Source organism: Engraulis encrasicolus, chromosome 9, assembly GCF_034702125.1.
Source record: "Engraulis encrasicolus isolate BLACKSEA-1 chromosome 9, IST_EnEncr_1.0, whole genome shotgun sequence".
Taxonomy (NCBI): domain Eukaryota; kingdom Metazoa; phylum Chordata; class Actinopteri; order Clupeiformes; family Engraulidae; genus Engraulis; species Engraulis encrasicolus.
In genome coordinates this window covers 11,626,210-11,654,185 of record NC_085865.1, presented here as the reverse complement: position 1 = coordinate 11,654,185, position 27,976 = coordinate 11,626,210, and the positions used below count along the sequence as shown (strand labels likewise).

The following is a 27,976-nucleotide window of genomic DNA, read 5'->3' as shown; positions in this document are numbered from 1 at the left end:
TCAAAGTTGCCGTGCCACAATCCCAGGAGCCTTTGAGAGAACGTTGTCGCATCCTATTGAAAATGAATTGAATGCGTTCGCGTCAACACAATCGCCAGAAATATGAGAACAGTCCCTAAAGCCGGGCATACACTGTGCGATATTTTCAGTCGTGGGTCTTAAGCTTCTGCTCACACTGCACGATGGAATTTCACTGTTTAAAAGTTCACAACTCACGACTCACGTCCTCACACTACACGAGCCGACAGTCGGATGCGAGCGAAATGCTTCCACCGTACGACGCGACAGGCATGTTTCCCCGGTCTGGGAACATGCGCACCTGAGGTGGAGATGAGGTCGCGCTCAATAGCGAATCCCACGGCCCTATTCATTTGTGCATGTGAAGTGTCAAATCAGGTCGTAGCACTGCTTTAACTGTGCGATTTACGCACGAGCCACGACCAGAATTTCAAACCGTTTTGATTTTCTTGCGACCCTGCGATTGCACGATCGTGAGGCGAAATCGCTTGTCGTTACTCCATGTATACTGCACGACACGAGACTCACGATTGACCTGCGATTGAGCAAGAAATCGGCCCGACTCTCAAAAAGTTGTGCGAGTGCCAAATCGGGGCAAAATCGGTGCAAAAGTCGCGCAGTGTAAGCCCAGCTTAAGGCTTGTCTCTTGTGTGAATGCGTTGGTGTCGTTGGAAATTCCCTGCATCTGAAAAACATTTACCACAATTCTGGCAGACATAGGGCCTCTCTCCCGTGTGAGTGCGGTTGTGTACTTGGAGATAAATTGCCTGTGAAAAACTTTTGTCACAATGCTGGCAGACATAGGGCCTCTCTCCAGTGTGAATGCGGTTGTGTACTTTGAGGTTCACTGCCTTTGTAAAACTTTTGTCACACTGTGGGCAAGCATAGGGCCTCTCTCCTGAGTGGATTAACTGGTGTACTTTGAGATGTCCTGCCTGTGGAAAACTTTTACCACAATGATGGCAGGCGGGCCTCTCTCCACTGTGAATACGTTGGTGTCGTTTGAGATTCATTGCCCATGAAAAACATTTATCACAATGGTGGCAGGCATAGGGCCTCTCTCCTGTGTGAATGCATTTGTGTTGTTTGAGTCCCCTTGCCCGTGAAAAACTTTTGTCACAATGTTGGCAGGCATGGGGCTTCTGTCCAGTGTGAATGTGGTTGTGTAATTTGAGCTTTGTTGCGTCTGAAAAACATTTACCACAATGCTGGCAGACATAGGGCCTCTCTCCCGTGTGAATGTGGTTGTGTATTCTGAGCTTTGTTGCGTCTGAAAAGCTTTTGTCACAGTGTTGGCAGATGTAGGACTTCTTTCCTCTGCAGGTGAGCTGGTGTGTTGTCAGACTTGTCCTGGCATGGAAGCGCTCACCACACAAGACTAAAAAATAAAAAATAAGACAAATATCATTGCTTATTAATTATTATATGATAATGAAACAATGTATGATTGTCCAGTGAGCCTTTAATGAACCCACTTAAAGACTAAATCCTAGCATCAAGTTCATAATTTAGACCAGTGGTTCCCAAAGTGGGGGTCAGGGCCCCTAGGCCGGTCGCGGCGGTACTGTAGAGGGGTAACAGACAGCAGGGAATGCTTGCATTAAACCTCTGTATACAGGTGTGTTCAAATTCATTCAACCCCAGTTTTAGGGAATTCATTGTACATTTGTAACTATATTCATAATGAAATCTTACAAAGCACTGATTCTTGAGAAAGCGGCTAAAATATGTCTCAGCAATAAACTGCCAATTCTGTTGAAAATAAACTACATTTTCATGAACAAAATGAATCCAGGTAAAGACCCAAGGGTCTGTTACACAAATGTACAGTGGTTTGAAATATTTAAATGTAATTGTATTACTTTTCATGGCTATAAACCTGTAGTGGGGTCGTAATAGGCTCAGTCATTTCAAATTTGTGTTAAAGTTTGGTTTTCACTTCCAAGTTGAAGTTTAGGGTCTATAAAACAATTTGAGTTCGAGTGTCAAACACACAGATAACAAAATGGCCTGCGGGGGGCGCTCTAAAATATATAAACTGCTATAACTTTTTATTAGTTAAACCAAATTTAACATATGATGTATGTATGGATTCAGCATGAAGAGGAGAAACTGGTGGGCTAAATAGTTGGTTACCAGATTAAAGACACACTATGTAAAAAACACACTTTTAGCCAATGGACAGGTAAATCCGGGCTTTTTTAAGATAAAGGGTGGATATGCCCTCCAAGTTGCAATGAAACATAATTTATTGTTACAAGTTATTGTAAATAAAGCCTGGGTTATCACTTAACTTGATTTGTTCAGAATATCCCTGAAGCACACATATACTTAGGATACATATACACAAATATAGCTGCATAAAGCCTATGTGATATTTAGCACCCAACTTGCAACTTTGAGTTTATGAATTTAGGAGCATGAGTACCAGCTTTTTTTCAATCCAGCCATCATTTTATTGACAACTTAAACACTTTATATCTGGAAGAAATTAAATCAATAATAATAATAATAACAATAATAATAATAATAATAATAATAATAATGATGATGATGATAAATACTATAGGGAACATCATTTTTTCCTGCATTCAAAAAGCAAACAGAAGACCATAGGGCTAACATTTATTCCAATACTCCACTCTACAATAACTATGACAGAGAACAGATACAAAAACAGTCAGTGGTGAGTCTTAGAAATTGTATGTGCACTTGCACAGACGTGTGCACTTTAACTCTTCCTTCATGCACTTGCACCGAGATCTGGCAGGTGTATTTGTACAAGTACTAGTACAGCTGCACTTCACCTCTAGTTGGAATACACCTTCGGCAACTACATCTTTGGTAGTGTAGTCCAAATCTGGGAACTGTTCATTTGTTACCAGATTGGCAGGCATTTCTGGCAAATGCAGATAATAAGAACAGTTTTCATTCCTGTCAACTACGCTGGTAACAAATGGACAGTTCCCAGAGCAGATGATTGTGTCTACCATGTATGAAATAGTGCTATAGTATTATTTAGTATACTTGCCAAAGGCCTCTGCTTGCCCCCAGCAAGCATACTAATTGTTCTCCAATAGTTTATTTAGTATGCTTGCGGGAAAGCATATTAATTGTTCATCAACAGTTTATTATTATTCTACATTTTTCCATTCACCTCGGCATATGGGAATCGCCATTCATTAGTACGGCGGCTTTGAATCGTTGCAGCATTCAAGATAGAGACACGGTTCGATTGCCAAAACGAACGGCTCAAAAAGGGCTCAGGGTGGAGTATTTTTTGCTGGCCTACCCCCTTTCATTCGTTCACCAGACTTGTTTTTCCTCATTTTTCCTCTCTGTTTTCCCCCTCATTGAAATGAATGGTAGAATGGTCAAGATGATGATGTCACAAACTGTGTCAGTTAGAGTGAGAGGTGACCTGTCCTGGGGTTTTTAACTAGGTATCAACTGGTAAAGGTATTGTCAGAGAGGTCTTGGCTCTGAATACAAACTGTGTGAATAAGCCAACTCTTAAAATGTTTCAAAGAGAGCAGTTTTAAAATCCCTATGATGTGACCCCATTCACTTACAAAAAAATGTGTGAACAGCTCAGCGCATAGGCCTGAATATGTCCATTTTTTGACTGAACCATTTGGCCAAGAAAAGTGGTCTCAGCTTTGACATGAAGAGCAGGGTTGTGCCATTTGTGTGTCAATATCATCTGACAACTTGCAAAACTTTTGGAGATAAGACAGCGTAAAAATAAGGCTGCACATATTAGCCTACTCAGCTATTGACTGTCACCTTTAGATTCTTCAGTCATACACACACACACATACACACGCAGCCTTGTAGAACTTTAGACCTCTGCTGTCACCTGGGCAACCGTGGCCTAATATGCGGCAGTGGCCTACTGGGTAGGGTGTTGGTCTGTCAGAGGGTTGCAGGTTCGAATCCCACCCTTACCTCTCCCTACCCACCCATTGCTGAAAGTCACCTGAAGCATCTCCATACATGCACGCACACACACACACACACACACACACACACACACACACACACACACACACACACACACACACACACTTCTCTCTCTCTCTCCCTCTCTTGCACAGAGAGAGAGACAGACAGACACACACACACACACACACACACACACACACACACACACACACACACACACACACACCTCTATCACACCTCTATCTCTTTCCCTCGTGTTTCTGTGTGTGTATACAACAGCTCTGTGTGTGTGTGTGCATAAGCCGCAAGCATAATAGCATCGTCTCTCCGGAAATGCAGTCTTATTATTATTACATTATTATTATTATTATTATTGATGTATAGTATTTTCTTCCAGATATAACGTTTTTTTTGTGATTTTATGTGTGAATAGAATATGGCTTCATCGAAAAAAGTTGATACTCGTGATCCTAAATTCATAAACTCAAAGTTGCAAGTTGGGTCATATCACATAGGCTTTATGCAGCCATATTTGCGTATAGGTATCCTAGGTATCTTTCTGTTTCAGGGATATTCTGAACAAATGAAGTTGAATGATATACCAGGCTTTATAAATGATGTTTCATTGCAACTTGGAGGACATTTCCAGCCTTTATCTTAAAAAAACCTTGGATTTTGCTGTCCATGGGCCAAAAGTGTGTTTATGACAAAGTGTGTTTTTAATCCTGTAACCAAATACTTAGCTCACCAACTCCTCCTCTTAATGCTGAATCCATGCATACCTCATATGTTAAATTTGGTTAAACTAATCAAAAGTTATAGCAGTTTATATATTTTAGAGCGCCCCCCGCAGGCCATTTTGTTATCTGTGTGTTTGACACTCGAACCCAAATTGTTCTATAGACCCTAAACTTCAACTTGGGAGTGAAAACCAAACTTTAACACAAATTTGAAATGACTGAGAAAAAATGCACACGCCTACGACTCCACTACCCTGGCCTCACCCTGTAAAAACAGCTGTCCCAAGGACAGACATCATCATTTCAATTGACTTAAAATGTAAAAATCACTGATATTATTGAATAATATCACCATGATGTGAAAGTCCATATTGAAGTGGTTCTGCAGATATGCACATAGTGCGTGTAAAGCAATATTTACTACTATTTTCTGATTGCTCAAAGTGTGTCCAGCATATTAGTCACCACCGTCAGTTTTTTTTTAAAAAAGACTATAAAATCAGGTATGCACAAGGTCATTGTCATTACTTAGGACCCCTTTTCAAACCTTTAGCTCTACTGAATACTTCACCATCACTGAAGCTCCTGTAAGTTTACTAATTTCTCCTCAATTTGTTAATTTGTTTGGACACTGGTACTGTCCCAACCATAAACTGTCAACAGCGTCGGGGGGTTTAATAGCATTATGTTACATTAATGTTAATTATATACACTTTTTCAGAAGCGGCACGAAGCCCCTAAGAAACAGAGCGAAAACGAAGTGGCTAATGTGAGCAAAAAATGCATAATATGTAAAAGTGTGTTTTTTTGTCTCACACCATCAGATGTCACCACCGTCAGATTTTGTTCCGCTCATCATCTTGTTCCATATTTTACTAAATTGTGCTGGTTAATGAAACATTACCAGACATGTTAGTAATAATTGTGACCCAAACTTATACTCTAGCCTCCACTGAGGTGCATTTGGAGGGTTTTTTGTCACAAAACCTGACGGTGGTGACATCTGATGTAGTTCACAAAAAAGCATGTGTTTTACATGTTTTTGACAAGTTTTAGGAATATGCTTCCAATAAGTATCTACAATTATGTTGAATTGTAAAAGTAATTCACTTAAATACAGTAAACATATTTTTTTTACTTCTAATTCTGTCTGACGCTGGTGACAAAACCAAGAAAGAGCCCATTTTATGAAAAATCTAAAACATTGGGAGCTTGGTCAATATATTCACTGCACAGCCAAGACCTTTATCTATGATAATACACCTCTATATTTTGGATTTGAACAACTTAAAACCTGTTTATGCCACATTTTCAATAATCTAGGCCTACTTCCCAGAGTATCTAACAGATGAAGAAAAAACACAAGCACAAACATACTGTGCACACACAAAAATAAAGTGTTTATGCTAGATGTCATTGACTTGAGAGGGCTATTTATTTAGCTAAATGTAGGCAATAATTAGGTCACTTTCACCACCTTCAGATTACTGTCACCACCGTCAGTTTTTAAGTCACCACCTTAAGAAGGAGTTTTGGACATTTTAAATGAATGTCCTTACAAAATTTTCCTTTGGAGTTGTTGAATTATCAAAGTAACAGCAAATGTAAGCCTACATGAATATTTGTGAAATTACAAAAAATTGTTTGATCTATTTAGGCATTAAGTAAGCGTTGTCTGACAGCACATATTTTTTAAATTAGAACACATGAAACAGTATTGAAATAGAATGAAAGTGAATTTTCAACATTTAAAGGCGTATGTGTGAACCAAAAAACACACACAATCACTTAAAAACTCCAGATACATATGCAACCAAATCAATACACTTTTTACTGCTTTTAATTGTGTCTGACGGTGTTGACAAAAAATAAGATATGATCGGAGAAAAACCTGATTTCTGAAAAAAAAAAACAAAATGGGGAGATTGGCCTTGTGCATTTCTGAAAAGCCAAGACCTTTGTCTACGAGGATATACCATATTATTTTGTAATTCACTTTGTTTTTTTCTTTCAAGATTACAACCTGTTTTAGCCACTTTCTCAAGAATCAGTGAAAGACTTCTTCAGAATTTCTTCATTGACAGTTATGCACCCTCTCAAAGATTACCACTCTTACTGGGTTTTTTTCAATCACTAATTAACCTTTATCCACTCCTCAGCGACATTTAAAAAAAAACTCTCCATACAGTTAAGAGTAATAAAGTTAATATCGCAACAAAAATCTAACTTTTCACTTCCTGCCGCAACAAAATCAACACTGCAATCAAACAACACTGCAACAACTCCGCAACTTTTATCGTGATATTCTGGAAATCCTCATGCACCATCGGGTATTTCGGATCGCGCATTTTTGAGAAAATGCCCGCAAATTCTTGGTGGAACTGTTTATTGTATTTACTGTATTGTATTTTTATTGCTGTATTTATTACTGCATCTATAGTATCTTGCTTTTCACACTTAGGCTACACATAAGCTACACCTGAAAGTATCGGGGGCTAAACTACCAAGATATGTATGATCATACTGTATAGTTAACACAGATAAGAGACACCCTCAAGGGACATTAATGTAGCAGGGCGCACCTGCTTGGGAACCGTGTTCGGTTTGACTGACAGCTGGGAGGCGGGCAGAAGGCTATAAAGGGGGAGACGCCAGTTCCTTCGGGGCTGACGTCTTCCGCTCCGACCAGACCTTTGGCGAGGGCACGCCGTGTTGTTTGCTGGGGGCCGCGTTAGAGCATCGTATATTGACCCGCCGTTAAACGGGCATTGATGTATAGCGCGCACATAAGCTGTGCGAAGCGGCGCTACATTTCTGCCTTGGTCAGATAACCTGGTCGTGGGACAACCTGGGTGGCTTGGTGACCCCTCTGAAGCAGTTGGGTACGACCGCGCACCGTGCGTTACGTTCTCGCCAGCGGCCTCCAGGGCAAGGACTCGGTGTGACGTGCCCTACGCCCCCGCCCAGCTGTCGTTTTGTTTGGGGAGAAGTCCTTATTATTAGACTTGAACTCTGTCTGTCTTTGATGTTGTGTGCGAGGCGCACTGAAGGCACTGCGCAGGAGCGCAGCTACTTGTGGTCACTCGTAAATGCACTAGCTGCCCGTTTTGTTGGCACACAGGATTTCGTGGCCTTTTTCTACTCTTAAATGCCACTCATGAGTAAAACTTTCCCTTTTGATTTTCGGTTGCAGTGTTTTGCATGTTTCTTATTTATGTCTCGTGATGTTTGATTACCTGTGGATTTATTTGCATGTTTATTTACGTTACTGATTTGCTGTGGTTTATTTTCCTTTTATTCTATTGATGGTATTTGTGGGCGAGGAATTTGGCCTATCATCTCCTGTAACCTCACCTTTGTGACTAGTGTGCTGTGTGGCCTTGGTGTGCGTGTGAGTGCGTGAGCGTGGATGAGTATGTTGAATTTGTCGTTTGCACATTTGTATGTATTAACTCCTGTAATTGAAAGTAATAAAGAAAATAATAATCATTTGGGATCCTCGTTTCTGGGTAGTGTACAACGAACCTGTGTTGCCTTTACTAGTTGTGATCAAATATATTCTGGGGTGGAAGTCCCCCAGTGGCGTAGTCGTGCAACTATAAACCACAGGGTGTTAATTATTATCCTGAGTAATTAAACGAAATATCCACTCGGTTACATTAACAATCTCTACCACTTTCTTCCAGGCCTCGTTTTCTAGCGTGTTCTTCCTGTATGAGGTCAAGGGAAAGTATTGGGCTCCCACCGACAATCAAACGGTCCTCCATTTTCCTTTTTGAAGGATTTTATTCTTTCCCACAGGGTATCAGATTTCATTACAGAATTCATATTATATTTTCGTCATGACCGACCTTCTGTACATTCATTGGACGACACACTGCGTCTGGCGTGAGCAATTCGCATTAACTTTGAGGCAGCTCTACTTTTTGACGTGCGTGAACTGTCAAAGTTGCCGTGCCGCAATCCCAGGAGCCTTTGCGAGGACGTTGTCACATCCCATTGAAAATGAATTGAATGCGTTCACGTCAACGCAGTCACCAGAAATATGACAACAGTCCCTAAGGCTTGTCTCTTGTGTGAATGCTTTGGTGTCGTTGGAAATTCCATAAATCTGAAAAACGTTTACCACAATTCTGGCAGACATAGGGCCTCTCTCCTGTGTGAATACGTTGGTGTCGTTTGAGATGTTCTGCCTTTCTAAAACTTTTGTCACACTGTGGGCAGGCATAGGGCTTCTCTCCCGTGTGAATACGTTGGTGTCGTTTGAGATGTTCTGCCTTTCTAAAACTTTTGTCACACTGTGGGCAGGCATAGGGCTTCTCTCCCGTGTGAATGCGGTTATGTACTTGGAGATAAATTGCCTGTGAAAAACTTTTGTCACAATGCTGGCAGACATAGGGCCTCTCACCTGTGTGAATATGTTGGTGTCGTTTGAGGTTCGCTGCCCTTGTAAAACTTTTGTCACACTGTGGGCAAGCATAGGGCCTCTCTCCTGAGTGGGTTAACTGGTGTACTTTGAGATGTCCTGCCTGTGAAAAACTTTTACCACAATGCTGGCAGGCATAGGGCCTCTCTCCAGTGTGAATACGTTGGTGTCGTTTGAGATTCATTGCACATGAAAAACGTTTATCACAATGCTGGCAGGCATAGGGCCTCTCTCCTGTGTGGATGTGTTGGTGTCGTTTGAGATCTGCTGTCTGTAAAAAACGTTTGTCACACTGTTGGCAGGAATAGGGCCTCTCTCCCGTGTGAATGCGTTGGTGTCGTTTGAGATCCTTTGTCTTTGAAAAACGTTTACCACAGTGTTGGCAGGCATAGGGCCCCTGTCCTGTGTGAATGTGTTGGTGTATTTTGAGATGTTCTGCCCGTGAAAAATGTTTGCCACAATGCTCGCAGACATAGGGCCTCTTTCCTGTGTGAACGCATTTGTGTTGTTTGAGTTCCGCTGCCTGTGAAAAACTTTCGTCACAATGTTGGCAGGCATGGGGCTTCTGTCCAGTGTTGATGTGGTTGGGTAATTTGAGTTTTGTTGCATCTGAAAAACATTTACCACATTGCTGGCAGGCATAGGGCCTCTCTCCTGTATGGATGCAGTTGTGCACTCTGAGCTTTGTTGCGTCTGAAAAGCTTTTGTCACAGTGTTGGCAGATGTAGGACTTCTTTCCTCTGCAGGTGAGCTGGTGTGCTGTCAGACGTGTCCTGGCATGGAAGCGCTCACCACACAAGACTAGAAAATAAGACAAATATCATTGCTTATTAATTATTATATGATAATGAAACAATTTATGATTGTCCAGTGAGCCTTTAATGAACCCACTTAAAGACTAAACCTTAGCATTGAGTTCATGATTTAGACCAGTGGTTCCCAAACTGGGGGCCTGGACCCCTAGGCCGGTCGCGGCGGTATTGTAGAGGGGTAACAGACAGCAGGGAATGCTTTTTTAGAGTTTTATTTATTACATTTTCCAACTTTTACAGCAATATGTTTATCAACATATAGTAGAAGGAAAATACTTTTTTGGGTAGAAAACATCAACAACAAACACTGATACAAAATGACATTAAAGAAACAGAAAGACAGAAAAAAAAATAGGGAGAGAAAGAAGAAGAAAAAACAAACAAACAAACAAAACAAAGAAACCCTCTTACAATATTGACAGAAATACAACCTATGTATCTTGTACATCTTGTTGACTTTCCAAGAAGTCAATAAATTGTTCCCATATTTTGTAGAAACTCTGTAGCCTCCCCCTTTTAGCATAAGTCATTTTTTCCATGGCCAGAGTATTGGACAGGGTCTTGAACCAAACATTGACAGAAGGTGCCTCCATAGCTTTCCATGAAGTTGCAATACAGTGTTTAGCTTGTAGTGAGCACATATACACCATCTTTTTATCTGCATTGGACAACCTGTTGGGACAATTCCCAGAATGAGCAACTTAGGACAGATGGGCAATCTGGTGGAGCTTATTGCAGAGATACGGTCTATCACCTTTTCCCAAAATTCCCTTATTTTAGGGCAGGTCCACAGGCAGTGATAAAGTGTGCCCTCTTCTAGGCCACACTTAATACAGAGGTCAGGGTTATTGTTATTGAAGCGGTGTAAAAGGGAAGGAGTTATATATGTCCGCATAATCCATTTAAACTGTATAAGTTTAAACCTAGTATTTATAGTTTGAGTCTGTGCTGTGTGACACACCATTTTCCATTCGTCCTCAGAAATGTCTGTTTCCATATCACTGGACCACTTCATTCTCTTTTCATTTGAAGACTCATTGGAGTTTTCCACCATTAAGTTATAAGTAACAGAAACCTGACCACGACTATGCATATGATTTAGTATAACCTTTTCAAGACTGGACAGTGGTGGTTTGTTTATCTGTTGTTTGTACTTTTTCAAAATATAACTCCTAATTTGCAAATATTTGAAGAAGTGGTTCCTCGGTATATTGTAAGCACCATGTAATTCCTCGAAACTATATAACACCTTTTCTGCATTGTACATGTCCCTAATTTTACTAATACCTTTCGTTGCCCATGATTTGAACCCTGAGTCATTTCTTCCTGCTGGGAATTGGTGGTTTCCCCATATTGGGGTGAACCCTGATAGGTCTGGGTCAATGCCTAAATGTGATTGCACTTTGTGCCAGACTATGATGGAGTTTTTAACAAAGGGGTTATGTGTGTTCTTTATAATACAACTGTAATGGCAAGGGGGACGTGGTGACATTTTCTATTTCAACCCAGGAATTTTTAGGTTCATTTGAGAACCAGTGCATTATTGCTTTAATCTGGGCTGCCCAGTAATACCATAGAAAGTTTGGCACTTGTAGGCCCCCTCTATCATATGGCAAATAAAGTAAAGACATCCTAAGTCTTGGGCGCCTGTTATTCCAAATGAAATGAGTCATTAATTCCTTCAATTTAGAAAATAGGGTGGGTGGGGGACTAAGTGGGATAGATTGAAAAAGATACAAGAATTTTGGTAAGATATTCATTTTAAGTATGTTTACTCGACCAATTAGTGATATGGGGAGATCTGACCATCTCTTCAGAATATTACTGGTAGATGATAGAATTGGGTTATAATTTTCTGAGACTATATCTTGAATTTTGGGGGTGACCTGTATCCCCAAGTATTTAAAGCCCTTGGATGCATTATGAAATTCGTTCTCCACTGTTGGATTATCTCTTTCTTTGTCATTTAGGAACATAATGTTAGACTTGGTTTTGTTGACTTTGTAGCCAGAGATTTTTCCAAAGGTTGATATTGTGCTAAGAAAGGCAGGAAGGGATTGTGTCAAATTTTTTAAAAACAGTATGATGTCATCTGCAAAAAGGCTAATTCTGTGTTCACAACTTCCTATTGTTATTCCCCGTATCAGAGGGTGTGATCTGATTGTTAGGGCCAGTGGTTCTATGGACATTACAAACAAAAGGGGCGACAATGGACATCCTTGGCGTGTTCCTCTGCTAAGCTTAAATGTTTTGGATGTCAAGGAGTTTGTCAAGACTGCTGCAGTGGGTCCATTGTATAGTAACTTCACCCATTTAATAATATTTTGTCCCAAACCAAATCTAGGGAGTATATCAAATAGATATGGCCATTCCAACCTGTCAAAGGCCTTCTCACAATCCAGTGACAGCAGGGCCACATCAGGGCTTCCATCTTCTATATTAATAATATTTAAGACTCTTCTAAGATTGTGAAAAGCTTGTCTTCCCACTATAAATCCATTTTGATCTTCGTGAATCAGACTAGGTAGGAGTTTCTCCAATCTCCGTGCAATGACTTTAGCAATTATTTTTGTATCTGAGTTTAGTAGGGATATAGGTCGGTAAGATTCACATTTAGTAGATACCTTACCAGGTTTTAGTATTGTAGTGATGAGGGCTGTGGAGAAGGAAGGTGGTAAGGAATCTATGCTGAAGGCTTCTTCAAGCATATTGAATAAATGGGGTATCAACATGTCTTTAAAGGTCTTATATATTTCAATGGGCAGCCCATCTGGGCCAGCAGTTTTCCCACTTTGCATAGACATAAGGGCACTATAAAACTCCTCTAATTCTAATGGTCTGTCCAGAGTTTCCATGTCTTCTTGAGAGAGAGTAGGGAAGTTCAGGGCATCAAGAAAGCTATTTAAAGACGTCTTATCAGCTGAAAATTCAGATTTATAAAGTGTTTCATAGAATTTCTGAAATGTTTCATTTATTACTTTGGGGTCTGAAGTCATAGTTCCATTAGATGTTTCTATCTCATGTATTGACCTCTCATTTTGTATGGTTTTAATTCGCCAGGCAAGTAATTTGCCTGCCTTTTCCCCCTGATCATAGAATTGCTGTTTTAATTTATTTAGATTGTTTAAGGCCTTATTTACTGATAATTCATTATATTGGGCTCTAAGTGTGTTTAATCTTTGCTCTACAGAAGGTGTCTTATTAGTTACAATTTGCTGTTCTAGTGTTTTAATTTCTTTTTCAATTTCTATCGGTTTCTTTTAAAATTCTTTAGATTTAAAACTGGTATAACTTATTATTTGCCCTCTGATGTAAGCCTTAAAGGCATCCCATCTGGTTAGCGATGAAGTTTCATTTTTGTTGAGCTTGAAAAACACATGTAGCCATTCGGGTTTTCATAGCGTCCAAATCCGATCTAATGTGGGCTATGCCATCAATAACTTCCCTGTGTCGCGCCAAACTTTCAGTCTTGAGAGATGCGATGGCCTCTAAAACATCTTGATTTAGCATATCCCGACGACCACTGTTTGTTGCGTCCATCTTCACGCTATCCTCCACTGAAGCTGCTGCTGGTTCGGGGCTAGCATGCGGTTTGCCACTTGGCGAAGTTTTTGGAGGCTTGCTATGTTGATTATTTGGTTTAGTTTTGACCTTTCTTGTACCTAACATAGTTAACCTTGCTTTAAAGACGCATCTGTGTCCTGTTTGAGTTCGTTGTATGTCTTTCAAGGGAGTAGAAAATATTATTATTACAGAGACTAAAAACCAGCGTTTGTCTAGCTCGCCGCCATTAGCGGAAGTCCAGAAGGGAATGCTTGCATTAAACCTTTATATACAGTTGTGTAACAATTAGGGGTGGGCATAGATTAATTTTTTTAATCTAGATTAATCTCACTGTAATTATGAAATTAATCTAGATTAATCTATATCAAAATGGCTCATTCAGAATAGGCACGCTAGCGAAATAATGACGGAAAAAAACCTAGGGGGTTTCTTAAGATGGCGCATTAGACCAGAGCTCATCTCTTTTTTCCAAAATGCATCTCATCATCAAAAAATGGTTGATATTTGGTGATGAAAAAAAAATCACTGCAATATTTGAAAAGTGTTTCGAATATGTTAGGAAGCATTTACAGTCATAATATACTGACATTTCAAAATGAACAGTGCTATAAATTGTAGAGGCAAATACAGATAAATCTATCAAACATTTAGACTATTTAAACAAAATTACCTCAACAATTTCTAATGGAGAGAGAGAGAGAGAGAGAGAGAGAGAGAGAGAGAGAGAGAGAGAGAGAGAGAGATTCTGCCACTGACTGTTAAAAAGGCTAGCGGCTCCTTTAGAGAGGGAGGAGCTGCGCAGCAGTTACAGCAAAGTCAGAGCCAGGGTACTAGATTTCTAAAGCTAGTTCTAGATCCTAAAGCACTGGCCCACATCGATTTGGCCTAACCCTGACAGTTGTTCTCTGCGTTAGAATGCCAGCGGAGTTACAACTCCAAATGAATTCAGTTTACAAAAAAAAAAAAAAGTCAAGCGCGACGACCGCGAGGTAGGCTATATCAAGCGCAACCGCGAGGTGTATTACCGTCTGACATGAGTCGCAAATGCGCGATCATAACACAAACATTCAGCGAGAGTAGATATTGACAGTTTCAGTTTGACAATCTTCAAAATCTAGGCTATATCACACGGAATGTTTTGCAAGTATGGCACAGGCAAGATTTCTGGAACAGGACTGTTGTTTGTGTTACATGCAATGCGTGAGGAAATAGGCTATGTCGGGCTGGTACACAATAATGTCTGCTTCACCTCAAACAATAACGTGTCTCTAGTCTACCACTTATAAAAGCACTAAAACAACACCTACCACGGCAGAGAGATTAATGTTTACAGCATGCAAACACTGTTCATATTTAGTAGGTCTGCTCTGCTGAGCAACAGGTGGAGAGGCGAAGTGACTGGAGGGCAGTCTGAAAGCGTCTGTCAATCGAACGCTATGGTGAAGCGCATCCCCAAACCCCAAATCCATATTTTGAGAATAGATTAACGTGCGATAATGTCTTTGTCGCGCGATAAGAGCCTCACATTATCGCAGGACGTTAACGCCGATAACGGCCCACCACTAGTAAATATTCATTCAACCCCAGTTTAAGGGAATTAATTGTACATTTGTAACTGTGTTCATAATGAAATCTTACAAAGACTTCTTCAGAATTTCTTCATTGACAATTATTCACCCTCTCAAAGATTACCACTCTTACTGTTTTTTTTCTCCAATCACCAACAAATTTTTGTTCAATCAGTGTTTCCCATACATTGAGGAAACTATGGCGGCCCGCCATAGTTTAAATTTGGCCGCCATAGTTTACGAAAATGTAAAAAAAAAAAAAAAAAATTTTACTTTTTTTTTTTTTTAACGATATCCGTTGAATTACGATTTTGAATTTCCTTCGCATTTTCCTCCTGGAGTAAATACATCCTATAGACTCTGTATTGGTTAGTAAGTAGTCCCACGGTAACACAGAATGAGGGGAAAGCATTAGGAAGTGACCGTAAGGGTATTACAGTTGATTCATGTGTGCACACGTGTAACATCGGGTGAGTAACAGAACATGTGCGCAACGATGCGTTATGACACGCCGATATGCGAGGATCTTCGTCCAAATCGCTAGTCGCATGCATCATCGCTAACTGCGTTTACATCGCGTGCCGCGTGTAAGGGAAATGTTAGTTGTTGACATGTATGGAATTCACTTCAATTTGTGCTGTTTCTTGCTTCAGTTGTGGACAAAACGATTGGCCAAACTCACAATAGAAAGCCTTTGCTGTGCTACTGTCCCAGAGAGCTGAAAAAAAAAAACCTTCATAGAAGTCACACTTAACAGGGGTGTTAACCAATCCAATGAGTTCTCTCATTGCTCTCTCTCTCTCTCTCTGTCTCTCTCTCTCTCTCTCTCTCTCTCTCTCTCTCTCTCTCTCTCTCTCTCTCTCTCTCTCTCTCTCTCTCTCATAGTAGCCTACTATTTACCCATAACAAATGGTGAATTTCTGAGCCCTTTTTAATTTGTAGCCTATACCACTGAAGGCATGATAATGCTTCATCATATTTTAGAAATAGGGCCTATGTGCCTTTTATATACCAAATGTTTATCATTTTGAAATTGTTTCAGTTGTTTATGACTTGTGTATGACTGAAATTATCTCTGCATACTATCAGTGCTGCATTGCTTTGTAAAGATAGGCTATTCAACACACTTTAAAAACACACTGAAAAGATACGGCCATAGTAGCCTACTGAAAACATTTTGTTCATAATAATGGTGATTAATAAATGGTGGTCTTAAATTTTCATACTGACATCCTTGAATTTGACTTGGTAGATCACGGCAGACCATCAACTTCAAAAGTAGATCTTGGTTAAAAAAAGGTTGGGCACCCCTGCTATAGAGAGAACCACAAGTGCTTGAAAGACAGGGATCAAAAGCCTAGTTAAGTTGTTGTAGTTTACTTGGGTTTGGGAGCAATATAAAAAACCTTCAGAGAAGGGACAGTTGGGATGAGTTTACTAACACTCCCTAGGCTTTGTTTTACAGTTGTAATGAGTTTGGTGACAGACCTTCATTGACACAGCAGAGGAGACATCGGGCTGCATATAGAAATTAATGTGTAATGAATGTGAATATAGACATAAATGTGTAATATGTTGTTCAGCCATTTTAATGGGAGGAATTTGGAAAAAAACTGGCCCTGTGACCAGCACCCCTCATGTAGAATGTGTACGCCTACAGATATGTGTGGGGGAAAAGGCATAGCCTACCCTCTAAGACCCTTTTTGTCTATGTGTTAACAATTTCACAGTGCTCTTAAATTCTTATCTCTGCTCCTATTTTGTTTTATTATTGTTTCCCAGACCCCTGCATGAGGGACGAATGAAACTGTGTTGTAAACAGAAATTATTCACTGTACTGCATTTTTTGACAATGTACTACTATTATACAAGTCATGGGTAAAATCTTATGTAGCCTTATTTCTCAAAATATAAATGGCTGAAATATAGGCCCAGGCCAGTTTCTGCATGCGCCAATGTCATACTGTAGTCATTGTTTTGCCGTTTTGCATTTACGCTGCAAGAATACAACCCCCCCCCAAAAAAAAGGCCCGTGTCCCCCCCCCGGACAAAATAAACCCCGGCTGCCCCCATAGTTTCCAAAATTTCTGTGGGAAACACTGTCAATCCTAAGCGACATTTAAAAAAACTCTTAATACAGTTAAGAGTAAAGTAAAAATCGCAACAAAAATCTAACTTTTCACTTCCTGATGCAACAAAATCTCAACAACACTGTAACAACTCCGCAACTTTTAAATTCTTGGTGGAACTGTTTATTATATTTACAGAACTTTTATTGCTGTATTTATTACTGCATTTATAGTGTCTTGCTTTCCATACTTAGGCTACAAATAGGCTACACCTGAAAGTATCAGGGGCTAAACTACCAAGTATGTATGATCATACTGTACAGTTAACACAGATAAAAGACACCCTCAAGGGACATCAATAATCTCTACCACTTTCTTCCAGGGCTCATTTTCTAGCGTGCTCTTCCTGCATGAGGTCAGGGACATGTCGTTAAGTATTGGGTATCCCTCCACCGTGGTAATCAAACACTCCTCCTTTGTCTTTTTTTGTATGATTTTATTTTTTCCCCACAGGGTATCAGATTTCACAACAGAATTCATGTTATGAATATATCATATTTCATTTCGACACGACCAAAACTTTTGCCACAATACTGGAAGTGGAGCCTGGCCTGGTAACCTGGATCACTGATTACCTCACATTATGTGGGCATTATGTGTATTTATGTAAGCTACTTGACACCTGAATTTCCCCTCGGGGATCAATAAAGTTACTCTACTCTCCTCTACTCTACTGGCAGGCATAGGGCCTCTGTCCCCTGTGGATGAGCTGGTGTGATTTGAGATATTCTGCACGTCTAAAACATTTACCACAACGCTGGCAAACATGGGACTTCTCTCCTGTGTGAATGCGTTGGTGTCGTTTGAGAGTCCCCGCCTCAGAAAAACTTATACCACAATGCTGGCAGGCATAAGGCCTCTCTCCTGTGTGAATGCCTTGGTGTACTTTGAAACCCGCCGCATCTGAAAAACGTTTATCACAATTCTGGCAGACATAGGGCCTCTCTCCTGTGTGAATGCGGTTGTGTAATTTGAGTTTTGATGCCTGTAAAAAACTTTTGTCACAATGCTGGCAGGCATAGGGCTTCTCTCCTGTGTGAATGAGCTGGTGTGCTATGAGATTCCCTGACTGTGAAAAATGTTTACCACAAATCTCGCAGGCATAAGGCTTCTCTCCTGTGTGAATGCGTTGGTGTCGTATGAGCTTTCCTGGCAGTGAAAAGCTTTTGCCACATTGTTGACAGACGTAGGGTCTCTCCCCTCTGTGGATGAGCTGGTGTGCTGTCAAACTGCTTCTGGCATTGACGTACTGACCTAAAAGAGAATGGCAGTGTTCCTTTGTTAGTGGATGTGTCATTATTGCTGGGACAGTCATGGATTTGGGGATAACAAATGAAATTGATTCCATTTCTGGCCCACCACACAAGACTAAAAAAAAATAAGACGAAATATCCTTACTAATGAATTATTACATCATAAGACAACGTGTGATTGTCCAGTAAGCCTTTAATGAACCCACTTAAAGACTAGACCCTGGCATCAAGTACATGATTTAGACCAGTGGTTCCCAAAGTGGGGGCCTGGACCCCTAGGCCGGTCACGGCGGTACTGTAAACAGGGTTTCTGCACATTTTGGATCACCAAATATAAGACTTTTTAAGACAAATATAAGACCTCTGATGATAAAATATAAGACCACCGCTCGGGGTGAGGCATTGCAATATTGCTAATGTTATTAGTTTGCATTGCTATAATGAAATGTAGGCCTAGTACATAATTATATATAATAAACAATATTATATGACTACTGTGCTTTTATAGTGTAGCCTAGGGTAAACACAGTGTAAGCAGTAGCAAGGTGTAACTGATCTGTAGGCCTACAGACACCATGCATGCATATGGTTACTGACAACTGGCATTTAATTGAGGGTCCCACGCATGTTTTGACGGTCTATGGAAAAATCAGATGAATGTTCAAATGCCTTTAAATGTAGCCTACACATTAAAAATGGCTCAACAATTCATCATTTGTGATGGATAAATAGTTGAATGCACTTTGCTATGGGGCACCTAAGTCACGCCCTTCTACTTCCGATCCATGGGGCAGAAGCTCGCAAAATTTTGAATGCGAGTCAATGGAGCGAGTCAAGCTAAATCCTCATCCCGTTTGGCATGTGCTCCGGATTTCACATATGATGACAGTGAATTTGAAAGGTTTGGATTTGCGTCGTAAGACCACTCATTTTCGGCACGCAAGAAACGTTATTTTAGCTTTTGTGCAAAACTGTGTTGGAGACTACACTTGCGCCTCGCATATCTGACGTGAACCGAGGCACAGCCAACCCTACCGCTGCACCGTGGCTTAAGTGGCTGCACGTCGGACATGCGACGTCTGTTGTGTAGTCCAAATAATTACATATTTTTGCACACTCACAACTCAAAAATCGCTTGCCAAGTGAAGTCAACAAGCACACCATTGGTTGTTATTAATTGTGAGGCACAGCATATGTGTGATCGACGGGGAAATGCGAGGTGGGTCGGAAAATAGCTTTGATCAGTCCATTACAGCCCAGTCAAAAGTTTTTCCGTTGCCAGCCCCATAAGCCGCCCGGAAGGGGTGGAGACTTAGGTGCCCCATTAGGAGAGAGGACACCTGGTGTCAAAAGGGTTAAATGTATGACTACTCTGAGTGCCGTTCCTCGTCCTCCAGCTCATCAGAGACGGGTAGCAGAAGCAAGCGTTCAACTTTGAGCTTAGCCTGTCTGTAGTTTGTTGTCCTCTAGAGTCTAGATGGGCGCAAGAAACAGCGCACAACTTGGAAGCGATTTCCAGCATGTCCATAACAAGCATTTAGCGCGTTTACCGTTGCCCATCTGGTTACCGATTTGGACATTACGCACCTCGCCAGATCATTACGCACCTCGCCGATTTGGACATTACGCACCTCACCATTGGCTTCGTACATATTCTGTTACTCATCCGATTTCGTATTGCCTCGCGCTCACTTCCTCATGCTGCCATCATGTTAACGAAATCATTTTGCATTTGACAGAGGCATCAAATAGCCTGTCACGTATCTAGAGGCGATTTTGAAAGTGTATGCTATTGTATGAGGAACAATTAGCCTATTTTCGAATACGGTCATAATTGACTTTATGAAATGAACCCTTGACATTTAGCAAACGCTTTTACCCAAACGCGAGGGCATGGTTAACATGCTTACGATAGACAACATTATAACGACTGATTAGGCTATGCGTCCTCCCGACACAGTTAACATCAAGCTTCATATTCCGACGTTGCTTTGGATAGCAGCTAACCGTTTTATTTCTTGTCCTCAAGCCACATTACACTGAACGTGCATCTATCTACCCATCTCGATGCACGTTCATATTTTTTCGACCACTTTTTCGACTGTTTCAACTAGAACACGCAAGTAGGCTAGACGCTGCGCCCACAGGTCTGCGGCTGCCCCCCGCTGTGTGTCCAGCGGGCTGCGCTGCGCCACAAACACAGATCCGTTTCCTCTACTTTTCCGCATTTTGATAAGGGACGTATGCCGGTTAAATAAGGTTTATAGCGTCAACAAATAGACTTTTTTTCTAACACTCAAGCTACCCAGATGAAATATAAGACCTCCCACGTAAATATAATACCACACATCCAAAAATTGGCGAAATATAAGGCTTTATAAGACCTTAAAAAACAAATATTAAAAGTAAGACTTTAAGACTTTTTAAGGATCCGCGGAGACCCTGTGTAGAGGGGTAACAGACAGCAGGGAATGCTTGCATGAAACCTCTGTATACAGTTGTGTAAAAATGAATTCAACCCCAGTTTAAGGGAATTCATTGTACATTTGTAACTATATTCATAATGAAATCTTACAAAGCACTTCTTCAGAATGTCTTCATTGACAATTATATTCACCCTCTCAAAGATTACCACTCTTACTGTTTTTTTTCTTCAATCACTGACAAACTTTTATCCAATCCTCAGCGACATTTAAAAAAAACTATTAATACAGTTAAGAGTAAAGTAAAAATAGCCGCAAAAATCTAACTTTTCACTTCCTGCCGCAACCAAATCTCAACAACACTGTTACAAGGGGGCTAAACTACCAATATATGTATGATCATACTGTATAATTAACACCGATAAAAGACACCCACCAGGGACACGACAATATCTGCCACTTTCTTCCAGGCCTCGTTTTCTAGCGTGTTGTTCCTGTACGAGGTCAGGGACATGTCGATAACTGGGTACCCCCCGACAGCGGTAATGAAACGCTCCTCCATTGTCTGTTTTCTATGATTTTATTTTTTCCCACAGGCTATCAGATTTCATTACAGAATTCATGTTATGAATATATCATATTTAATTTCGACACGACCGACCTCCTGTAGGTGTGAGCACTTGGCCGTGAGCACTTGGCAAACTTCAAGGCAGCTCTACTTTTTGACGTGTGTCAACTGTCAAAGTCGCCGTGTCGTGATTCCAGGAGCCTTTGCGGGGACGTCCCATTGAAAATGAATTGAATGCGTTCACGTAAACGCAGTCACCAGAAATATGACAACAGTCCCTAAGGCTTGTCTCTTGTGTGAATGCTTTGGTGTCGTTTGAGACATCCCACCCGTGAAAAACGCTTACCACAATTCTGGCAGACATGGGGTGTTTTTTGAGCACCCCTGCCCGTGAAAACCGCTCACCACACTGGCGGCAGACATAGGGCCTCTCTCTCGTGTGAATGCGTTGGTGATATTGGAGAGTCACCGCCAGTGAAAAACGCTTACCACAATTCTGGCAGACATATGGCCTCTCTCCCGTGTGAATGCGTTGGTGTCGTCTGAAATGCCCTAGCAGTGAAAAACTTTTGCCACAATACTGGGAGTGGAGCCTGGCCTGGTAACCTGGATCACTGACTACCTCACATCATGTGGGCATTATGTGTATTTATGTAAGTTACATAACATAAGCTTGACACCTGAATTTCCCCTCGGGGATCAATAAAGTTACTCTACTCTACTCTACTCTACTGGCAGGCATAGGGCCTCTCTCCCCTGTGGATGAGCTGGTGTGATTTGAGATATTCTGCCCGTGTAAAACATTTACCACAACGCTGGCAAACATGGGACTTCTCTCCTGTGTGAATGCTTTGGTGTCGTTTGAGAGTCCGTGCCCGTGAAAAACTTTTATCACAATGCTGACAGGCATAGGGCCTCTGTACCGTGTGAATGTGGCTGTGCACTGTGAGCTTTGTTGCTTCTGAAAAACTTTTGCCACAATGTTGGCAGACATAGGGCCTCTCTCCTGTGTGAATGCGGTTGTGCACTTTGAGATTTCTTGCGTCTGAAAAACTTTTGCCACAGTGCTGGCAGACATAGGGCCTCTCTCCTGTGTGAATGAGTTGGTGTCGTCTGAGATGGTGTGCCCGTGAAAACAGTTTACTACACTGGTGGCAGACATAGGACTTCTCTCCTGTGTGAATGAGTTGGTGTGTTTTGAGATTTCCCGCCACTGAAAAACTTTTATCACAATGCTGGCAGACATAGGGCCTCTCTCCAGTGTGAATGCGGTTGTGTAATTTGAGTTTTGATGCCTCTAAAAAACTTTTGTCACAATGCTGGCAGGCATAGGGCTTCTCTCCTGTGTGAATGCGTTGGTGTCGTATGAGCCTTCCTGCCAGTGAAAAGCTTTTGCCACATTGTTGACAGACGTAGGGTCTCTCCCCTCTGTGGATGAGCTGGTGTGCTATGAGATTCCCTGACTGTGAAAAATGTTTACCACAAATCTCGCAGGCATAAGGCTTCTCTCCTGTGTGAATGCGTTGGTGCCGTATGAGCTTTCCTGGCAGTGAAAAGCTTTTGCCACAGTGTTCGCAGACATGGGGCCTCTCTCCTCTGTGGATGAGCTGGTATGCTGTCAAACTGCTTCTGGCATTGACGTACTGACCTAAAAGAGAATGGCAGTGTTCCTTTGTTAGTGGATGTGTCATTATTGCTGGGACAGTCATGGATTTGGGGATAACAAATGAAATTGATTCCATTTCTGGCCCACCACACAAGACTAAAAAAAATAAGACGAAATATCCTTACTAATGAATTATTACATCATAAGACAACGTGTGATTGTCCAGTAAGCCTTTAATGAACCCACTTAAAGACTAGACCCTGGCATCAAGTACATGATTTAGACCAATGGTTCCCAAACTGGGGGCCTGGACCCCTAGGCCGGTCGCGGCGGTGCTGTAGAGGGGTAACAGACAGCAGGGAATGCTTGCATAAAACCTCTGTATACAGTTGTGCTCAAATTCTTTCAACCCCACAGTTTCAGGGAATTCATTGTACATTTGTAACTGTGTTCATAATTAAATATTACAAACACTCACCAAATCCCTGGACGAGATCCCAATTATGTTACAACCCCTGGATCAGAAGGTGAAACCTAAAACGATCCCACACGCAGGCAGGGCTAACGGTTTGTGATACCCGTCAGTCTCAAAACTGTAGTGTTAAAAACGGTGCACAGGGAAATACAGCCAGAAAAAGTTTGTACGCACCTTTGGAATTTCTTACATTACAATCTGATCTGCAACTACAGTACACGTCTGTTTAAGATCATTGCGACTAACTGAGAGTTAAAACCTTTTGAATATAGGGGTGTACTTACTTATGCCTTGCTGTCCTGTGAATTTGTACATCTTATGGGTAATAACATTTTTAAGTTCATAAAGGTTGGAGCAGGCTTCACCCAACAATTTTCTCTTCTTTTAAAGGTGCTGACCAAAATATTGTTAACATGTAAATTATCATTGAGCCCCCATTGGGTGTTGGGGAAATGGAATGGGATGGGTGTGAGTTTTTAAGACCTGTTGTCACTTATTGCACACCGAGGAAGGCAGAACGCAGAAAGCGTCTGTGTAATAACATTTTTAAACATGTAAATGTTTGGGTGGAATTAGTTAAAACAGACTGATTGTTCTTTCATGTGATTTCCAAAAAGATCAGACCATGTTTTATGACCAATTTTGACAGAAAAGAAATTTCAAAGAGGTGACGTACAAACTTTTTCCTATGACTGTAGCTGGGCATTTTGGGATACGCATTCTTATAAGCGCTTGTTGCAGCATTTCTACTGGCACTGCATGAAGAAAGATGTTGCCGCGTTCATGAAGACTTGCCATGTGTGTCAAATCACTGGTAAACCAAATCAGAGCATTAAGTCAGCCCATCTCCATCCGATCCCTGCGGTGGGCCGTCCGTTTGAACATGTAATAGTGGATTGCGTTGGCCCATTAACCCCCATCGAAAAGTGGTGCAGCGCATCGCTAAACGGTTATGATATGATGAGATGAGATGAGATGATACAGGACGTTTTTATTCAATATCTTCGCAGGTGAAAGAGACATAGAGCGATTGATTCATTGACATTGATATTGAAAGGGAGGAAGCTGAACGAAGCTGCTTAACCGCAGGGAAACCCAAAGAAAAGGAAAACACAGGTATAACCACAAAATAAAACAAAACAATACACATAAAACAAGAAATCCCTTCCAACCCCAATCCATGAGACCGCACGAGAAATCATGTACACAGTGTTTTGTGGAATCATTGTGGCATTTTAAATATCTATAACGAATCTATTGGACATATGTGAGCAATAATTTCCGTTTAAGTGTCTTTTTAAAAACTTTCAAGGAGTTGCATTTTTGTAAGCTCTTCATCAAGCTGGTTCCATATTTGGAAGCCCCTACATGATATGCTAAGGCTAGTACTTTTTAGTTTTCTTTTTTTTTTTACCCCAGAAAAGATTTCTGTCTCTTGTGTAATGTCTGTGGTGGGGATTGCAGATAGGTATCAGGTTTTGTAAACAGGCATTTGATGGTTTGACGACTTGAAAAATGGTGCAGGCATTGAGAAATATATTAAGGTCCTCAAGCTTTGGGATATTTGCAGACTGGAATAGAGGACCTGATGGGTGTCTGTATTGTGTCCAGAAAATGATGCGGATGATGCGGTTATGTGTCAAAGCACTCAATATCCAGCAGCAGTTAGAGCGGTTCCATTCCAGTTTGAAGTCCTTGTTACGCGCCTACTTTGTGGAATTGAATCGTGACTGGGAAGATGGACTTCCCTGGCTTTTGCTGTCGGCTAGAGACGTCACTCTATGTGTGTGTAATGTATGTTGAAAATAATGTAAACACAGAAAGAACATTTGATGATATGTCAGCAGAAATATTGTTTGCAGATGAAAGTCAAACTTGCTACAAGACATAATTACAATGGTGGTTGACTAATTTTGAACACAACTGTACACATAAACACATGTCTAGGATAACCTTGTGAAAATATTGACTTGTATACATGAATTTATACATTCCCAGCAGTGAATTTGAAATAAAAAGTTTGCTAAATTAATGGACATAATGTTTGGTGTTCGGAATATGACCAAAGAAAATGTTCTCAGTATTCTTATTTTCAAAAAAATGAAATTATTATTATCATAATCATTATTATTGAAGCATTAAAAAGCAAGACCGTTTTATTTTTTGCAATTGGGACCTTGATGTTAGTGTTAAACAACATGCTCTACTCACCCATGGTAGTCTTGCGTCATTTGGACAACTCCCAAAGACATTGGGTCTGGTGATATTGGACAATCCATGAGCACCATTTGTACAGGCAAGTAAATGCAGGCACTTAACTACATTTTAATTTCAATGTATTATTATGATATGGTATGATTATGATATTATGATAAAGCTTTTGCTAATAAAGTGTAGTGAATGTTTTTTTGGTTTGAAACATCCAGACTATGTGGAGAATTATCTTTGTGAGACAATGCTGCCATTCATTAATTCATTCAGCTCACTGGCTTAGCCTCGCAAAAAGATAATTTACTCCAAAAAGCCTGGATGTTGACACAACACATATTGGGCAGATTGAAGGGGGGGAAAAAACGTCTTGTCCTTTAATACAGCATCTGAGCACTGCCCTATTTTCATATGGTTGCAAAATAAATTCAAATTAAAATTTCTGCTGTTTTTTTTAGCAGAATAGAATTCAACAGTATAGAAATTCAGCTGCCAGGAATGTTTTGGTATGATGATATAACTCAACAATGCAACTTCACAGGACAAAGCCACAGAGGCACTTAAATAACAAGAATAATTGAGATTGTGTCTCTCATACTGTGTGATTGTTGTGATATTCTGTAGGGTTTAGGAAATTGAGGATTGCCTCTGGGGAGGTGTGTATGTGCGTAAGATAACTTACCAGGTTCAGGTTTCTCCCCATCTTCGTTTTTCTTGCCATTCGTTCCTTCTTGACCTCGTCTTGTACAGCAGTCTACCAGTCGTACTGATAACCTCTTCAGCTGGTACCGTGACACTATATCTGGATGAGGATAATTCATCTCAGAGCTCAGGACAGGAGCCACGGCTGATCCATCTCGACCCTAAAACCCACAAATGGTTACAACCAAAGGACATATTTTGGCATCTGCGCTAATTGTATATTTCCTGTGAACTTTGAAGGTTTCATGCAACTATCTGCATACGTTTTGAATTCGCTTGTGGTAGCCTACCACCATAAGTTCCCTATGGTATCACTATGATTCCATCATACGCACCACAGTCGCTAATTGAAGTTTAAAATATTGAACAGTTTTCAGGTCAGTTGTGATGTTTTGATGTCAGTTTCGTAAAGGACTGTGGTCAGTGGTGTAGTCTACTTTTTTATGGTGGGTATACTGTATATTTGAGATTTTTTTGAAGTGGGTATACTGTATATATTTGTGCCATTCAAAACAATGGATCACTCAATTTTAAGTGGGTATACTGAAATCCCTGAAATTTAGAAGTGGGTATACTCCGTATACCCGCGTTCTACGTAGACTACACCACTGACTGTGGTGGCCCAAAACGTCATGAAGATAACGTCAATAAAACTGGATTAAAAGGGAGCTCATCAGTGTGCAGATCTTCCTTGTAATTTAATTTAATTCCTTAAATTGAACTTTACGTTTTCACCCGGCTTAAAGAAAGTGGGTGTGCGTGAAATTTGACTGGGTTCAGTTTTTTAGCCTGATAATGAGGGAATTGGCTGTGTGTACGGTAATAGGAAGAGGGCACCTGAATGACGCGCCAAGTAGCCTACCTGCTGCAGTTCAGCTTTGATGCCTGCAGATGAGGAGGTCTGCTCTGTGCAAGGGCGGTCAGCCCCATCTACTGGTAAAAACAAGAACAGCAGGGTAGTGAAAATGAGTCAACATTAGAAAAGTGTCGTTCATCACAAACCCCTCTGCAATGGTGGGTATCTGCCGGTGTGTCGGGCTCAAAAGCCCACCGTTAAAATTGCCGTTTTAACGGCCGACCCCAATAGCATAATCAGAACACATCTCTTACTTTTCAGAGCACCATCATCACCACTTTCTTCCAAGTAGTCTTCGGCCTTCACTGTTGTCTCTTCAATGTCGCATTTGATAGGCATTGGGAAAAGTAACGATTCACAGTTCTCCTCTTTGAAAACCTTTGCTTCTGTTGTCGACACTGTACCATTAGAGGAGGCAAATGATGACGACCAACCGATTGAGTCGGTCTCAATCTTGCAAACCAAAGCACCTGAAGAAAACACAATTCCTCCGTTATCACTCAGCAGACAATTGTCACAGTCCTCCTCCACTTTAATGGTCCGTAGCGTGTCCTCCATGGTTGATAAATAAGAGACGTCTTCTTTTAACGTTAGTTTTAACCGTGGGTTGTTTTAAAAGTGAGTTGTCTACACTAGGCTATGCCAGCCAGCCCACGCTAAACAACACAGCCACCGGGCGGGTG

General features: G+C 41.0%; 1 protein-coding gene across 6 annotated transcripts; it reads right to left on the bottom strand.

Moving 5' to 3' along the window:
- Window positions 1–27,976, bottom strand: LOC134455437 (zinc finger protein 501-like). 6 transcript variants are annotated; one of them, XM_063206489.1, is made up of 6 exons: window positions 27,548–27,976; window positions 27,300–27,370; window positions 26,418–26,598; window positions 18,289–18,456; window positions 9,754–9,930; window positions 1–1,396 (listed from the first exon to the last, which is right to left on the bottom strand). In XM_063206489.1, exons 1-6 carry the CDS (start codon window positions 27,849–27,851, stop codon window positions 651–653), a joined length of 1,647 nt encoding a protein of 548 aa, XP_063062559.1. In that variant the 5' UTR covers window positions 27,852–27,976; the 3' UTR covers window positions 1–650. The 6 variants fall into 6 exon arrangements, with proteins under 6 accessions (XP_063062559.1, XP_063062561.1, XP_063062557.1 ...); XM_063206491.1 differs by lacking the exon at window positions 9,754–9,930; XM_063206487.1 differs by lacking the exon at window positions 18,289–18,456 and having other exon boundaries at window positions 9,112–9,930.

Bases quoted from the DNA above. Each gene is read 5' to 3' on its own strand.
- LOC134455437 (XM_063206487.1), bottom strand. From the start codon at position 27,851: ATGGAGGACACGCTACGGACCATTAAAGTGGAGGAGGACTGTGACAAT. The intron at 27,371-27,547 runs GTAAGAGATGTG...TGTTTTTACCAG, and splicing joins TGATGATGGTGCTCTGAAAA to TAGATGGGGCTGACCGCCCT. The intron at 26,599-27,299 runs GTAGGCTACTTG...TGTGGGTTTTAG, and splicing joins TCAAAGCTGAACTGCAGCAG to GGTCGAGATGGATCAGCCGT.